The 17,559-nt window shown below is 39.2% G+C and overlaps 1 protein-coding gene across 1 annotated transcript in view; it reads right to left on the reverse strand.

Moving 5' to 3' along the window:
• Window positions 1-9,711, reverse strand: part of LOC148103446 (coxsackievirus and adenovirus receptor-like) — a 76,905-nt gene extending 67,194 nt beyond the window's left edge. Inside the window, exon 1 of the mRNA XM_087838841.1 lies at window positions 9,570-9,711. Within this exon, the coding sequence (XP_087694967.1) occupies window positions 9,570-9,711 (142 nt within the window). The remainder of the gene's footprint in view (window positions 1-9,569) is intronic.
• Between the last annotated feature and the right edge of the window lie 7,848 nt (window positions 9,712-17,559).

Below are 17,559 nucleotides of genomic sequence, written 5' to 3' on the forward strand. Positions count from 1 at the left end.
TCAGCAGTGATGGGAATAACGGCGTTATGAGTATCGGTGTTAATAACGGCGTTAATTTTTCAATAATGAGTAATCTAATTACTACCGTAATTGTCGGGCTATAAGCCGCTACTTTTTGCACAAGCTTTGAACCCTGCGGCTTTTAGTCAGGTGCAGCTTTTCTATGGATTGTCCATGATTTTTGTGACATCGTAAGAGGATTTGTTTTGTTTGTTCCGCTGTTGTACGGCACTACGTTGCCTGGCAGAGGGGCATGTGATCAGACACACAGTATCGGAGTTCAAGAGTGGTATGTTGGTCACATGTCCATCCGCCAGGAAAGGTAGTGCCGTACGAAGTAGCGGGAAAAACAAACTTCAAAGTAGCGCTACGCGTTCAGCGGGAGGCGTGGATGATGAGCGGCGATAAACTTGCGAAAAGCAAGTTATGCCCAACTCCACCAGTGGATTCTGACAGCGTGGAAAAGTGTGAAAACATCCACGATCACCAACGGATTTCGAAGGGCTGGACTGCTGCATGATGGAGAGCAGGACACCGCCACGGCCCTTCAGAGGGTGTTCGACTCTGACACTGACAACGAGGATGTTTTTGGTTTTGAAAGTGACAACGAAGGAGAGAAGCGGAAAGTGGATGACGAAGCCATCCTGAGCCTGTTTGTATCCGACACTGGAGAAGAGGACTTTGGTGGTTTTAGTGCGCAGGAAGAAGAGAAAGATGGTGGTGAATGACTGACTTTTCTTGTTATTGCCGTGTCACTGCACCTGAGCCTAAAAGGTAGTCCCAATCTATTTTTCTGGTGTGCTGTAGGTTATTGTTATGTACTACATTTGTTACTCACAGTACATGTTTCGTACTTGTAATTACCGCTACTTGTACACATACCTATAAAGTTATGCAAATATGTACCCATAACTTGTTTTTCAATATATTAATAAAAGGGGTGTGTCTCCAAACAGCCATCTCTTTCCTGACAATTCGCTTTGTGCATATTCTCTTACATATGATAAGTCAACATTGAAACACCTGCGGCTTTTAGTCAGGTGCGGTTAATGTATGTACAAAACAGGATTTTCGCCTGATTTTAGCTTGTGCGGCTAATATTCAGGTGCGCTTTGTAGTCCGGGAAATACGGTATTTCTATTGTTGCAATGGCGTTACCATTAACATTACAAACAAGAAAAAGAACAAAGAACAAGAAAATGCAGTGCGGTCACGTTACTATTTTTCAACAAACAGACACTTGAAGCTGTGTTCAGATTACTGCACCTTATATCAGTTGCACAGAAGAAGCTGGTAATCACTTTCTGGCAGATGAACACTTTTTGTCACAACACCTGGAGTTAAGGGGGCGAAACAATCGCATGAGTGCTGCTGTTTGACTGAGGAAGAATAAAGTAGTCGTGACCACTTCAAGATGACAAAGCAACAAGGTGATATATACCAGGTTTTTAGATTGTGTTCATAGGCCACGTGTCGACTAATCAAAACATGATATGGCAACATGACATTTGGTTCTTTAGGAAGAGGGCGAAGTTTTAGGAGTGACAGCAAGAGAGAGAGAGAGAGTGTGAAAGAGAGAGCAGAAAAAAGAGAGAGAGGGCGCGAGTTTTGAGATGTGAGAGATTTGTGACGTTTAGCGTGTTTGGAGTGTGTAGTTTGTGGATCTTACAGTAAAAATATAACTTTTTCTACTCTGAGTTTATGTATTTTGTCTGCTTTTAGATCAATTGTGTTAATGCAGTATGTCAAAATGAAAACATGACTGTAAATTCAGACATGTGAGGTTGTGCTGAAAAGGATGACACCAAACAAGGCAAATAAATAGTTTAAAGGTGAAATGTGGAGGGGAAATTAAAAGTAGTTAAAATGGTCAATTATACCCTGGACACCAGAGGGTTAAACATTTTTTATTAAGTAACGCAATAGTTACTTTTCCTAGTAATTAATTACTTTTAGAATCTTGTAACTCAGTTACTCAGTTAATTTTTTGAAGAATTAATTAGTAACTATAATTAATTACTTTTTCAAAGTAACTTTCCCAACACTGGTGATCAGTAATTCATTTAAAAAGTAATTTATTTAGTAAGTAATCACAAATATAACCAACTTTCATAGGTTTTAATATCCTGATGTTGACAATTGAAGCAAATACAATAAAATAATAACTACACATGTTATGTGTTAGTCTTTAATACAGCAACACACACATACACAGCAAATAAATAATCAGACAGTCACTTTGATTTTTTAAAATCAAATTTATCAATCATTATTTTACTAATAGATTTGCAAATCGTTACATAAAAAATATTATTAACAACTGCTTTTAGAAGTAGAAATGATTTATGAGGTTTTAGATATTTAAGATAACTAGATTGCCACCTATTGAATTAATGCACATTTTAAAACATCAGAAGCTGGTGGATAATAGAAGACAACTTAAGGAAGCGTTTCCCTTTTTACATGGTAAAAAGAAGACGACCACTGAAGGTGGAATGGTGAAAATGATTGTCATATATTTTAAAATGAACCCAGAGACATGAAAACACCTGATCTCCAGTCTCTAGACGCAGTGAGGCTCCATTAGAAGCTGTTCTGAAATGTGAGGCCTGACGCTCCCACGCTGAAAAAATGTGTTCTCCATTCTTAAACAACACAACAGCTACACCATGTTTTAGTTATAGAAGCAAGTCAAAATAATCACATTTTAGGGCTCTTGGTTCTGTGCTTGTGGGTGAAAATGTTATTTTCAAGCTTTTCTTCGTCACATTTTAATATTTGCATTCCTGTTGCCATAGTGCCTGAAGGCTCTTACAATTTAAAAAAAAACGATTTTACCGGAGGAATTCTCACCTTTTACCTTTGGGCCAGTATTCGTAGAAAATTCAGTGTTAACATTTCCACAGGCCCGAGAATGTTGAATTCAGGATCCAGCAGATGTTTGTGAGGTACATTTTGGAAGAGCTGGATAAACATCGTCTAACTTTTCTTTGCTCTCCAGTATAATTGCAGGAAAATGCAGGCTTTATTAAAACTGTGACAATTTAACACTCAATCCCAAAAACAGACTTGACATGTTTCCATGAAGACTGCTTCATATATCAACAGCTCTGAAAATCCATTAAAAAACAGTCATGTAGAACATGATCGCTCTCACTCTGTGTCTCTAAAAAACCCAGCAAACTGGTGATCACTTCAACAAAATGGGCATAGTTTATGGCTTTATCAGCTGCAACACCATGTAGCACCTGGACCCCCTGCAGGCCCTATAGGTGTCTGACCTCCAAGCCTTGTTGCATATGTCCCTCTGAGGTCCTTGTGCAGTAGCAGTAGCTGTACTAGTAGTACAAGAAGTAGTGGCAGTAAGAGTACCAGTATTGTGCAACAACCAGGCTTCAAGAGCAGTCACTCTTCTGGCTTACAAATGGTGAAAACATGTCATATGCACATGCCACACTCTTAACTGTAAATCAGAAATTTTGATAGAATTTGAAAAGCAGTTTAAAATTCTGGTTTGGCATAGACACAGACTTTAGTAATCCCACACTGGGAATATTCACATGTTACAGCAGCACAAGGGTCAGCAAGAAAAAGTGAAACAGAGATATATTAGAAAAATACACAAATAAATAAGTAGTGCAAAAATTAAAACAAGGAAAAACCTATGCAAGAGTAATTACTACTGATCTGCAAACTGCTAACTGGTTGTTAGAGACAGCAAATACACTCAGAGAATATTAGCATGTCAGTATAAAGCTGACTGTAGTTCCTGGTCAGGCTGGCTGCACTTCAGTTAACTTCAGTTTTTTTTCTAATTTAAAATTTCATATCAGGTTTAAGTTTCAAGTTTTATTGTCATGTACAGATAAAAAGTGTAGTCACATTTACCCATTATGAAGTTATTTGGCTCGTGCTCCTAATAAATGTGTTTATTTATTAGATCTACTGATACAGCCAAAACATATAGTCACGTCTGATGAGGCAGACGGCGTGAGGAGATTCTGGACCCAAATGCAGGCACAGCGGCAAGGGCAGATAAATAACAAATGGAGAGCCTTTATTTTGGAGGCTTAACAAAACATAAATAGAAGGTAAGGAACAGGAAGGAACTAACAAAACATAAACTGGGAAAAGAAACATGAGGAATATGTAAAACGAATTCAAATTCAAATTCAGATTTTATTTGTCAAATCTTAAACCTTAAAGGGTTCAGCAGCATTTACAAATGTCATCCTGGACGGAAGCATGCGCTCCCAATCACAAGCTGAGAGGTTCACCAAATTCAAATCAAATTCAGATTTTATTTGTCACATACACAGTCATACACACTATGATATGCAGTGCTTACACAACTGCTCATGACCTATAGAAAAAAATGTCAGGGCTCTGTGTGCGGGCAGGTGGAGAGGAGGATCCAAGCGCAGGACTCGAACACAGAATTGTAAATCAAAACCAAAAAAAAAGCTTTATTGCTGACATGAAAACCAAACGTGAAGTGAATACAGAAACCAAAAACACACAGGCATAATCTGAGGGTATGACGCAACACGAGCACGGCAAAACACAGGGCTTAAATACACAGGGTAGTAATGAGGGAATGGGCAACAGAAGGGAGACACAGCTGGGAGAGATCAGGGCTAACGAGACGGGGGGAACCAAGCTGCACACACTAACATGAGACAAAGACTTTCACAATAAAACAGGAAACATGAATTACTAAACAAGAACGCAGACTCGACACTGAGAGACAAAATAACATGGAATACATACATGGAGCTCAAACAATACAGGAAACCACAAAAGCACGGATAAACAGAAACAAGAAACTAATAATAATCATCATCATCACAATCACAACAAGAGAACAAGAACACAATCCATGATGCAAAATTAAACCAAAACATAATAAACTCAAAATACCGTGACAAAAAAATACTATGAATAAGATAGGAAATAAATATGAAAATTAAAAAGGGTAAATTTAACTTGGAAAGAATAAGATAAAATGTATGAATTAAAGTTGGAAAAAAAAACTGTACAACAAAATACACAATACACAATACACAATACACAAATACACAGTGTAGAAATATATAAGAAGGATACACAAATACACAGTGTAGAAATATATAAGAATGTATGAAGAAATATAAACATATATGTACAATAACAGCAGCTGTACAGTATTAAGTGGAAATGAAGAAATATAATGTCCAGTGTTGTGGGGTCATTACACACAGGCTAGAAGTGCAGGTCACTCTTTACTGACACATTGTAAATACGTTTAATGCTGGATTGTTGACGTTTTTGTACAATGGTTTAGCCACAAGCATAATTTCCACTTCTGGATAAAGATCACTCTATCTTCATGCTTCTTAACAAATTAAGAGTGTAATGTCTTTATTAAGTTGTTATTTATTAATGCATACATAATAATGTGCTCAGTGACATAAAGGTCCCCTTTCAAGAGTTTGTGCTACGTAGTTTTTTTTCTTTGTTTTAGTTGTTTTGTTTTTCCATCTTCACAACCCAGTGTTTAAAATGTTAATAATCTTAGGACCAACCCTCCAGCTTGTTATGAATCGCCCAGATTTTTTCTAAAGTTTGTGATTCAAAAGTGGCCTTAATACTTTATACAGGCTAAATATTTCCAGAATAATGTTTCTCAATGTAAAACTGTAAAGAATCTTTACAGGATACAACATTTTGTAAACAGCCACCTCAGAACCTGTTGAGCCTCTCCTGTACTGTTAGATGGATGTAAGTCCAGATCTTCATAAACCGTCCTCATTACTCCATTAAGTAACCAAACAAATACATTTACTCTTGCAAATTATAAACAGTCCAATTGTTCCTTCCAAAAGTAACAAAGAACAACAAATGACTCAGCAATGATAAGCAGAGCTAGACTGGAGTCCAGTTTGTTTCTATCCTTCATTAGTTGTTAGTGTCAGCAGCAGCATTTGATAAGTATGTCTAAAATATAAATATAAAATCTCTATAAAAGGATCGACTCCTTAAACCTATGCAGCGGTAATATTTAATATGCTTATTTAATAATGTTCTACAAAGAGGTCAGTGTGTTTGGGATCTTATCAGATCTCTCAGAAAAGCTGTCAGAGCAAAGCTTTTTTCTTTCATAATAACACGTTTAATGTTAAACCACTGACTCCATCTAAAACATGTTTGTGCACATCAGGACCGACCTGATAGAGTTCTGCTGGAGGATGTTGCTGATTGAGCTTTTTGGTTGTTCAGAACTCACTCAGCCTTTGGAGTTAGTTTTTAGGACATCCTGATAATAATGAATTACATTAGTCCAGCCTCGAAGCCTAGATGAAAATGATGCAAACTGCTGACCTGTCAAACCAGTTGGACTGGGAGCTGGAGTCAGTCACACAAACAGGTTGAACAGGATGTGCTCTGTGCAGCACCTGCATGTAAAACAGAAGCAAAGCTGTTCCTGTGAAATGAAACTGAAAGCCTCTCTGAGCGTCTCCCTGTAGAAAATGGAGGCTGAGCTCAGTCAGATCACTCAGCCTGCAGACAAATGGAGGAGTGTTTGAGACGTGCAGATAAACAGTCACAGCTTTGTGTCGGCCTCTCAGGGCTCAGGGCCGTCCTGTTGTCATGGTATCAAATACATGACGGCTCTCTGCACACTTTGAGTCCTTACTCACATTTTCTTTAAGTCCTCATCTCTGTGGACCTGAGGGATTACCCACAGTTCATAGTGCTGTGATGGTCAAAACATTAAGAACAAGGATGGAAATAAATAAATAACCAAACCAAAAGTTTAGAGGAATGTAGCTCATCAAAAATGCTTCATGATGAAGTTTTCACAATGATGAATAATTGGATTATTTTACAGTTTCTTCCTGTAAAGTTAGAGCCTGACAACAGACAAAATCAAACAGTAAATGTCAGATCACATGACGAGGTCTGAGGGACAGTTAACATCACAGCAGAGGTGACAAAGTGCTTTCTGTGGTCTGTTTATCTTCAGTTCTTTGACTTTAATTAGAATTAATTTCATTAATGCGAATTAATTTCAGTACATTAAACATTAGCAGAAGGATGGAGAGCGTGCTATATGTATTTCTTGCACTTGCACAAACACAAACAGCAGCTCTTCTTTTTTTTGCCACTCAATCTAGAACAGAATTTAGATCAAGAAATTTCCATGATCATTATGATTTTATTTCATAGGAAATGCAGTTTGACATGTTTCCAATACTGAGGATGAGGATACACTATAAAAATTTAAAGCTACTGTTAGTTTTCCTGTCTTGTAAAAAATAACGTTTTTGTTCAGCACAGAAAATGAATATTTTCAGATTTCAATGGACTTTCTGTCATTTTTGTTTTGTTTTGTTGGGGTTAAAACGATGCCAGCTTAAAAGGAAACTGAAGAATAAATAAATATATTGATCGTGAAAAAAGATTAACTGACACTGTAAATATTGACATTAAAACAAGAAGTTTTCACACTTACATCTTTTTTTTTTTGCTTACAGTTTTTTTTTCAGTTTCAATTTGCTGTTTTGGCGTCTGGGGGCACGATTGTTAATAACAAACACACAAATATTACATCTTTTGAATCTGTGATGACATGTGAAATGATGATGACGTTCACATGATGTAGCTTCTCTGCCAACAACACAAATGAAAGAATAAATAATTGAAACCAAAGTAACGAGCGACTGAGACTGAGTTTATTGTTCAAATACAGTCACACTCTTCACACTGACCTTTGTTCTCTGTCCTTCATACAAACATTTGGAGCTCACAGACTCTGTGAACACTGAGTTTTCAGGCTTTTCTAATGCTGTGTGAGCAGCAGCAAAATACAATCAGAGCATAAACACACATACATACAAGGTCAAACACGAGTGGCTACACTTTTTAAACACAATAACTGATCACTGATGTGAAGTCAGCGAGTACCGAGGTGAACTTTTCTTATCTTTGAGATCTGTTGAAACAACTACCAATGACATCAAATGACAACAATACCGTTATTTAAGGTTAGAGGGTTACCTAGGCAACCAGGGATGTGCATAACCATCTGTCAGCTACAAATTGATGCATGAACGATGGGATCAGTTCATACTTGGATGTAATTTTAGTGAAACAGCTGATCGAGGATTAGTGTTGTTGAGGTTTTGTGGTCCAAAGCTCACACTCACATAATGAGGTCATATTTGATCTTATAAACAAAAACACTGATCCCAGGTCTGTAACACTGTTCATGGATGCTGAGGGTAAACAAACCACACAGCTCACAAAGATAAAGAGAAAACTGAAATCAGATCTTGATGATTGAAACATTCAGGTGTGAAAAACTTCATAAATATGTAATCTGAGCTCAAAATGATGTAACTACAGTCAGTGGAAACAAAACCATCAACGTGAAAAATGTTCAAGTGTTGACTTCATTTGTTTGAAGAGTTAAAAGTAGGCGTGCACAACAAAACCACAGTAATGTCTCAGTGAGCTGTGTCACACTCAAAGTCAGAGCTTTCTGTGTCAGAAAGAGGCTAAATCACCATGGTAACTGATGATGAAAGAAGCCACTGAATGAAGCTAAACTGCACATCACACTGTTACAGGAATGTACCTGTATTCATGTAGTGGAGACATTAGTGAAGTTATCAATGAGTAACGTCTCTGATTGGACTGGGTGGCGCTCACAGGGATCATTTTGTGTAGAAGAAAAGTCACATGATACATGAAACGCTCCTTTTCATCTGAGCGTGCTCAGAGCCTGAAGCAGAGAGCCAGGGTAACAGAGAAAGGTGATAATCACCATGGTGATACCTGCTGCCTCTAACTGCAGTTTCAGGTTTAGTTGAGCCAGCTAACACAAAGAAAGCCTGACTGTGTTGAAGTTGATTTGTAGTCACAGCCCTCTGGATGTTCCAGTGAACTACAGAGCAGAAATGTAAAGACTGTTTTTAAAGATGAAACTCGTCCACTGAGATGAGCTGTGAGCAAAAACAGAAGCAGCCATTAAAGATAAAACTGAAATAAAGCTACAGTGCTGTGGGCCTGCTGTCTGTGCTCAGTTCATCTGTTTCTGCAGGATTTTAAACACTGACAACACCCAGAACTCTGAGCAGCAGCGGCAGACTCAAAGCTGCAAAAACCTCTGAGACATTTTAAACCTGCTGCACTTAAACAGGAGGCTGGTTTGTTTCCTCACTCTGCTGTTGTCTACGTTTGTAGATCAAAACAACAACAACAGCAACAACAACAAGAAGCAGAAGAAGAACTGAAAGACCAACAATCAGTGCAACAGATCCATCCTCTGTGTGTCCTCCTGTCTGACCTGCAGGTGAGAAACAGGTGTGAGGTGTCAGCTGTCAGGTAGGTGATGAGTGAAGAACAGAACAGAATCCATTTCCTCTTCAAACTGCTGTCAGACATTATCTACTGCACTCTGATCACATCACTCAGACCAGCTGCTTTCTACAAAGTCTCATCAACAACATCTTTAGAAACAAACATCAACAACCAGGAAGCAGCTTCACCTCTGATCACACACACACTCAACTCTACTCACTCACCTGGAGGATCAACAACACTCAGGTAGATGATGTTGATTAGAGTCATAGGTCCTCCGACTCGTTGGACAACACAACACTCGTATGTTCCAGCATCATTAATCATCACATCCTTCAGAATCAAAGACACGTCTCCATCCTTCATCTGTCTGTCCTGCAGATCCACCCGGTTCTTAAAAGATGGATGCTGGTCGTCTGGATCAAACATCCCATCCCGGTACAAAAGCACATATTCATCTCCCAGGTCAGCTCTGCTCCTCTTTACAACTATGATGTTGTTGTTTGCAGCTCGACATGTCAGAGTGACGTCCTGTCCAGACTCAGCTGTGATGGTTTTCTGGTCTGAAAGAGGAAACAACACAGAGCAGAGAGGTTAAAGGTCAAAGTACAACTGTTCACTTGTTCAGCAGCCAATCAGAAACACACAATAAAAGACAGTCTTCTGTTATTAGATGATGATCTTTGATTGTGTTTCTTCTTGTGTCCCTTCAGGCGTCACCACAGCGAGTCTTCTGCCTCCTCCTCACCTGATCCCGAGCATCTTCATCAGGGCTGATTTGTGACAGAAGGACAGCAGCAAGAGTGAAAGGGAAGGTTTAAAGATGGCAGTGAGCTGCCGTCATGTTTGCTTTGGAGACTCTGACACAAAGACAGGAGGCCGAGCTGAACGTGTTCAGATTTTCACTGAGAGCAGAATGGACGAGATTATGAACGAGTTCATCAGAGGGAAGCTCAGGCTGAGACGTTTGGAGACAAAGTTCATGAGCAAAGACTGAGATGGATGAAAAACATCATCTGAAACCATTTTGTGAACAAATAAAAACAAATCTTTAGTTTTAGAATCTGTTAGTTTGATAAAATGTTGTTGATGGACGAGTTCATTGAGACTCTGGATGTCAGTCAGACTGAGTCACTGCTTTTTATTGTAACAGCTGTACTGATGCTCCTAAATCTGGCCTCTGACACAAACCTCCAAACAGTAAGAATGAAAAAAGAATAAAACGATTAAAAACTCTTCAAGCAATAAATAATCAAACCTGAAAAAGAAGAAAATCATCTGGAAACTAAACTGAACTAAACACAAAAAGTCCAAATGGAATAAAAACTCAAACTACTGAGAAAAAACTACAATAACTCTGTTCCACAAACAACAACATGTGCTGATAATAAGTGAACATAATGTGTGAGAGAAAGCAGCCTCTCATTATAAGACACTGTGAGTCTCTGCTGCCTTTATGGAGCTACAGCTGTTTGTATACACTGAACTAAAAGCTTTGTAGCTGCATACTGACTCCTGAAACTACAACACATCACACTGACACACACATTACACTTCTTTGTCTCTGTGCTGCAAACTGCACCAACACACAGACTCCACCCAGCTTTGTGTCGATCGCAACACTGAATGAATGTGGCTGAACTGACCTCTGTGCCAAACAGCTGAACCAACTGACTCTTGTTTCACTTTGCTGTCCTGTTTAACAGGTAAAACAAGGTGTCACAGTTACAGGAAATGAAAATGTTTCCAATGCAACAGGTAGACGTGTAGAGACAAGCTCCACTCTGTCTGTCAGTGAATTGAAACGAACTTGTCCTAATGAATAAAAAGTCAAAAGTCAGTTGTGTTGGAGCCACAGAGAGCAAATCTTTGTTCTTTATGGAGAACCAGTGAGTTCTACTTCCTGTGTCTAGTTTTACTTCGTCTGTCTCGTCCTCTGTGATTGGCCCAGCTGTGCTCCCACATGTTATACTGTGTGTACATGTTGTCTTTGTCTTCTCTTACTCTTTGTTATTCTCCCTCACAGCTGTGTCCCATGAAGGTTATAGTTTCAGATGGTGATGAGTAGATGACACATGGAGTGTGTGGCACATTCACTTTGCTGTGTTGACACTGTGTTGGTGTGACACTGAAGGGCGATTAATTAATAATTGCCGAGTGTGAGACTAAACTTGGGTCATTCATTCTGACAGCTCTGTACTGTACTGTGTTACATGAGCGCTGATGGCTCATGTAACGTCTGCTTGTAGATCAGCTGATCACAGCCTGGAAACAGCTGGAGCTCACAAAACAAATGATTGCGACTTATTTCTTTATCCCTGCTGCACTCAGTCGTAGAGTTCCTCTACCTGCCACATCCACTTTAACCCCAGACTACCTTTTACTGAGTACTACGGTAGGACCTGAGTACTTTTCACAGCCTGTAGTTTTCACTTTTACTTCAGGAAAGAAGTTTAATGAGTACTTCAGCTATTACCGGAGTATTTGTACAGCTTGAGTATCTGTACTTCTTAACTACAGATTTTTTTTTTTACCTTTGTCCCTCTGAAAGTGTCTGATTATCAGTAATTATCTATTATTTACTGAATAATATGGAGAATATAAAGCAGAAGCTGTGGGATGACTTACTGTAGTCAGGAGCTCAGGAGAATCCTCAGAGTTTCTGCTCCTCATCATGATGGAAACATGAAAACATGTTGATGCTCTTTGAGCTGGAATCAGTCCAAAGCAGCCGTGAGTGTGAACCAACAGACATCATTATAATAACTCTGACATGAATCCTGATAGAAATCCTGCTCACTGACCTCTCTAACTGCAACTCTGTCACTGACACATCTGCCAACATCTGTTCCTGTAACAGCTCAGAGGAGTTCAGCACTTTCTGATTATTATCAGAAAAATCAGAACAGGAGCGTTTTTGTAAATGTGGCTGAAAGCAGCAAGGCAAGTTTATTTATATAGCACAATTCAACAACAAGGCGATTCAGATAAAAGTAGATAAAATCAGTAGTTAAAATATAAGTTTTGAAATTTAAGCTTAAAAGTGTGGATTTGGTGCTTTATTCAAATGCAGCTGAGAACAGGTGAGTCTTCAACCTGGATTTAAATAAACTGAGTGTTTCAGCTGATCTGAGGCTTTCTGGGAGTTTGTTCCAGATATAAGGAGCATAAAAGCTGAATGCAGCTTCTCCATGTCTGGTTCTGACTCTGGGGACTGATAAAAGACCGGATCCAGATGACCTGAGGGATCTGGAAGGTTCATACTGGGTCAGGAGGTCACTGATGTATTTTGGTCCTAAACAGAGGTGGGTCGAGTATCCAAAAATTGTACTCAAGTAAGAGTAGCATTACTTTAAAATATTATTAATCAAGTAAAAGTGAAAAGTAGTCTTCAAAAAAGTTACTCGAGTAAGAGTAAAAAAAGTACTTCGTGAAAAGACTACTCAAGTAGCGAGTAACTGTTTGAAATGTCCGATTTATTTTTTAAATAAATGCTATCAGACAAACAAAAATAAATAAATATACAAATTTTAGTATTTTCAAATAGAATATATGTAAAAAGATCAACAAAATAAGGCACAATTATAATAATTTCCAGATTTCAAACAAGCTTTTTTCACCAATACCTGCAGTAAATAATATAAATATATAAACAGTGCAAACAATTTCCAGTGACAAGATATGCTGTAAACTTTATATTCATTTTGCTCCTAATGGCACAGCAGCCTCAGACAAAACAGAACGAGACATCTTCATCATATGTTCATACAAGGCAGCTCAGGTTACCATAAATTGTATGGGTGTGCATTTATTTCTGCATATTTAGCAAAAATGTGCCATTTCTTCACTCAGTGAGGTGATGGTTAATCTTCAGCAGCAGTTTGCTCTCAAGGTTCTTTCTGTGAAGCTGTGACTGTTCAGCAGTGAACAGGAGTCCTGCATGACTGAGAAGTCCTTCACAAGCTCCAGATGCAGGAAGAGCTGTATTGACTTTGATCAACAGCTTCTTGATGTGAGGAACGCCATGCAATAGATCCACACCTCCAGTGAATGGACATGAAAGGTACCTCTCCAGCCCTGCTTCTGGCTTTCCTGACCCCATGGATCCATCATCTTCGTCGGTTAGGCTGCTGTTTGTGCTGACCTCATCCAGCTCTGTGTCTAGGTGATGTCTGATGAAGTGGAGACCTGTGGAAAGATGTAAGGTTTTCAAAAGAATTAGGTCTGGTCATTAAGCCTTATATGATTCACTATATGAAGTAAGCCACATCTTATGCAAATCTTTTATAAGTTTTTTCTAGGAATTTCATTGCTCCTCCAGAGTTTCTTCATCAGGTTTCTGCACTCTACATATTAGCATCTGATGCCTCTTGGGTGTTACTGGTCCATTCGTGTCCATTCTCTCCTCAACCTCTCTCCTTTCAAGATCAACATTAGAAGCATTAGTTCAGAGTAGGTTAATTAGATAGGTATAACTCAAGTGATTTGATTATGTGATCATAATTATTAGTAAAACTTGAGTATTGCTATTGCATCACTTAAAGTGTTCTTACTCCATCCTTTATTATCCTTGGGGCCGATTTTTCCAGGGCACTAAATTTAACCTAGTTAGTTACAAATTTTACAGATTTGGAGGTGAACTGCTATTGACAGGTGTGACTGAGGGGAGGGCTTGACCAGAGGACCACCCTGGCAAGCACACCTTTAGACTGAGCGGGATCAACATCCGGAGGACTAAGAAGCACTAAGAGCATGGGTCTCCAACTGCAGTCCTCAAGGGCCGGTGTCCTGAAACTTTTGAATGCGTCCCTGCTGCAACACACCTGAATAAAATTATTCGGTCATTAGCAAAACTCTATAGAACGTGACTGCATGCTGAGGTGTCAAATCACCCTTTTGATTCATGTTACAGCAGCTCATGAGTGAATGAACTAAATAAAAGTATTTTTAGAAGGACATTTTTCCAAAAACTTCCATTGACTTACATTTATTCAAATTTACTTGAGTAGGGTTAGGGGTTCCACCTCTGCATGCAGTCAAGTTCTACCCATATGGAAAAGATATATATAAATCTGATAAAGTTTGTATCTGTCTTGTGTGAAACTTGTATGAAAAGCATACAAGAGTGAAAACAGATATAAGATCTCTTGAAAAATTATATAATGAAACTTGAATGTTTTGGATACTTACTAAAACAATATATGAAAGTAATGAGAAAGTGGCCACTTTCATGAGTGAATCATGTAAGCCTTATAAGATTTACTTACTTATATGTAGTCTATGTTGTGGTTCTACTGGTGTTACTGGTTCTGCTGGTGAGACGATGTGTTCACAGGAAACTTGAAGGTTTGTACATATTCATTCTTATTCATTGTGGTATTTTGTTTCCATTCTGTCATCATAATTTGGTCCATTTAGATTCTTAAATCATAAAAGTGTTTACTTTAACTCATTTCAGCAGATGGAGAAGATGACATCACCAGTGACATCACATACAGTGTTGTGAAATCATCAAATCATCAACACCCTCCAGTCAAAGAAACCAGAGATGGAGGTTTGTGTGTTCACCCAGGTGTCATCCACATACCTGAACCAATGACTTGGTGGTGTTTCAGGGTAGGATAGCAAAGCCCTCTTTTCCACGTCTTCCATATACAAGTTACCCACAATGGGTGAAACTGGGGAGCCCACGGCACACCCATGTTCCTGCCTGTAGAACTGACCCTTGTATGTGAAAGAGGTGGAATTAAGACACAGTTTCAAAAGCAAGCACACCTGGTCCAACAGCCTTGTCTTGTTCTAACTACTTCAGACAGTCTGTCACCCTCGTCCTGTGACCACTTCCTGGGTCTCTTTCAGTCTTCAAATATAAAGTTTTTACAGCTTATAGATTTTAAGTTCTGCTCCAATCATTTGGGTAAAGATAAGAAACACTTTGATGGCCTATAAGTGAAAGTAAAGACGTGATAAACGAATAATATAATTAATAAATAATAAATAATTATATTTTTTTGATAAGTGAAGTTCACTGAACTGAAAGGAAAATTTGGTTTGATGATGGTTGACATGTTTTCCAAATGGAAGTTTTTCCTCTAGTAAGGAGATACAGGTGCAGCAGAGCATTGCTGGAAGAAATGATCCCAAGGGTGGAATCTCCTGAGAAATCTTCAGAGACCCAGCGAGAAGTAGGGACCATAGCTGACAGCCCAGGCAGGGGTTGAGGTCAAAGGTCATGCTGTTTGGGGACCTACTGGTCATCATGAGAAGATTCTGGAACCACAGCAATGACCATAAAGCTGCATTGGATGGAGAGCTGTGCCACGGGGCTTTCCAGAGGTAATCACGAGGAGATTGTGGACAACAGATGGAGATCTGAAGGATGAGGGGAGCGTTCCAAGCTCCAATCGACCGTGCAGAGAGGAAGTTCAAGGATGGCATCATGATTCTGTGAACAGAAACCAGAAGCTATGGTGGTGACGGGGAATGACTGACAGCAATTTCCTATGAACATCACCTAATGCTGTGTCACTGTGCTATGCATACTTTGACACTCTGAAGAGGGTCTTCCTTTGTGTCATTGTTGTTGTCATTTGCATCATGAACAAGACTGCTGAAGTGACTCAACAGGTGGGGTTATAACAGCAGTAAAATAATTGAATCCAATACCCTTTCCAAAAAAGGTTTTCTGCAGAGACGAAAGGACAATAGAGGAGTCATAAGTATCCCCCCACAGGAAGAATGCATGAAATGAGGTGATGAGGGTTGATAGAGGCCATAAAACAGGAGTGCTGACAAAGGCCTGCAGCCTTGAAGATAACTGAAAGCCACATTGACAAACAGCAAAACTAACTGGTATGTTTGTTATACCCATGTCTGCATACATTTGGACTCTGGTCATATGGACAGTGATAGAAACAACTGGAAGACACATTTATGAAGCTCTGAGGAACTCAAACCACTCTGCATGTGTGATTTACACACCTGGAGGAGATGCACCACAAAGCTGGAATGATTTTGCAAATGTTAATTTCTATGTTTGACTATTAACATTCATTTGCTTACTTGGAGGGAACGATGCTCGTCACAGTTCTCTCCCTCATGCACGAGCAACACAAAGAGCTCTGGTGACTTGCGTCTTGTTTTTGCCATTGTAGTAGAATTGTCTTGGCGTTCCAGCAATAGGTCTGTGCTAGATGAACGTATCAGCAACCTTCAAACACGTGTGGAGAATTCATTATTTCTTTGAAAGGTTTTTGACTAAATAACAGAAAAAAGAAAGTAAGAGAAAGAGATGTCAGAGATGAGTGTCAGTAACACAAAAGTAACACTCAGTGTCATGCAGTGACTTTTACACAACCAGATCAGATGAACCAACTCACACTAAAACATGCATTTTGCTGCACTCTTTACACTTATTTCTTTTCTTTCTGCTCTTTTATATATTTTGGAAAACCACAAAAAAATATTTTATATCAGCAGCAATTTCTCTAAAACTGCTGCATCACAGCTTTCATGCTCTGACCTGCATGTGAAATGAGAGAAAAGCTCTTTATTAGTAACTTTTACAACTTCTGGCAGGTTAATGTCTGAACTTTGGAGTGAAACACACCCTTAGTTACAAGAAATAACACCACTGTCTGTAACTAAGTGAATCCACCTTAACACCACCTGTGTGTGTGTGACTGCATTACACTCCCACTGCTGGGAACCTGAACAAGAAGCAGAACAAAGTCTGAAATAGAAGCTGACAAACAGCTGCACCACCGAGTGACACTTTATTTTATAAACTTCACAACAGGTTTCATGTTGTGACCTGTGGAGGTGAAAAGACACAAAACCTGTTTGACAGTTTTTGAGCTGCAGGCAGGATTGAAACACACCTTAGTTAAAAGTCAAACAGCAACATTTGTCTCCTCCCCTCACGTCACTCAAATGTGACAAACCAGGAAACAGGAAGTTCTTCGTCCTCAGTAAAGAGAGACGCACAGACAATCAGACTGAGCTCAGACCAAACTAGCAGCTTCCTCTGAGTGAGTCCAGCTACAGGAGAGAAAAGTGGAAAACTCCAACACTGCTGCTTCAAGCTGCTGACGCTCCACACACTGAAGGTGAGTTTGAGCAAAAACACCACTCAAAGGAAGTTTCAGTGAAGGTGGTAGAGGAGGGAGGGGAGCCAGGACTGACTGTACTTCCTGTCTGCTGTTTTCAGCTTCA

This window comes from Neolamprologus brichardi, chromosome 3 (assembly GCF_056152115.1).
Source record: "Neolamprologus brichardi isolate AB-2024 chromosome 3, ASM5615211v1, whole genome shotgun sequence".
NCBI lineage: Eukaryota > Metazoa > Chordata > Actinopteri > Cichliformes > Cichlidae > Neolamprologus > Neolamprologus brichardi.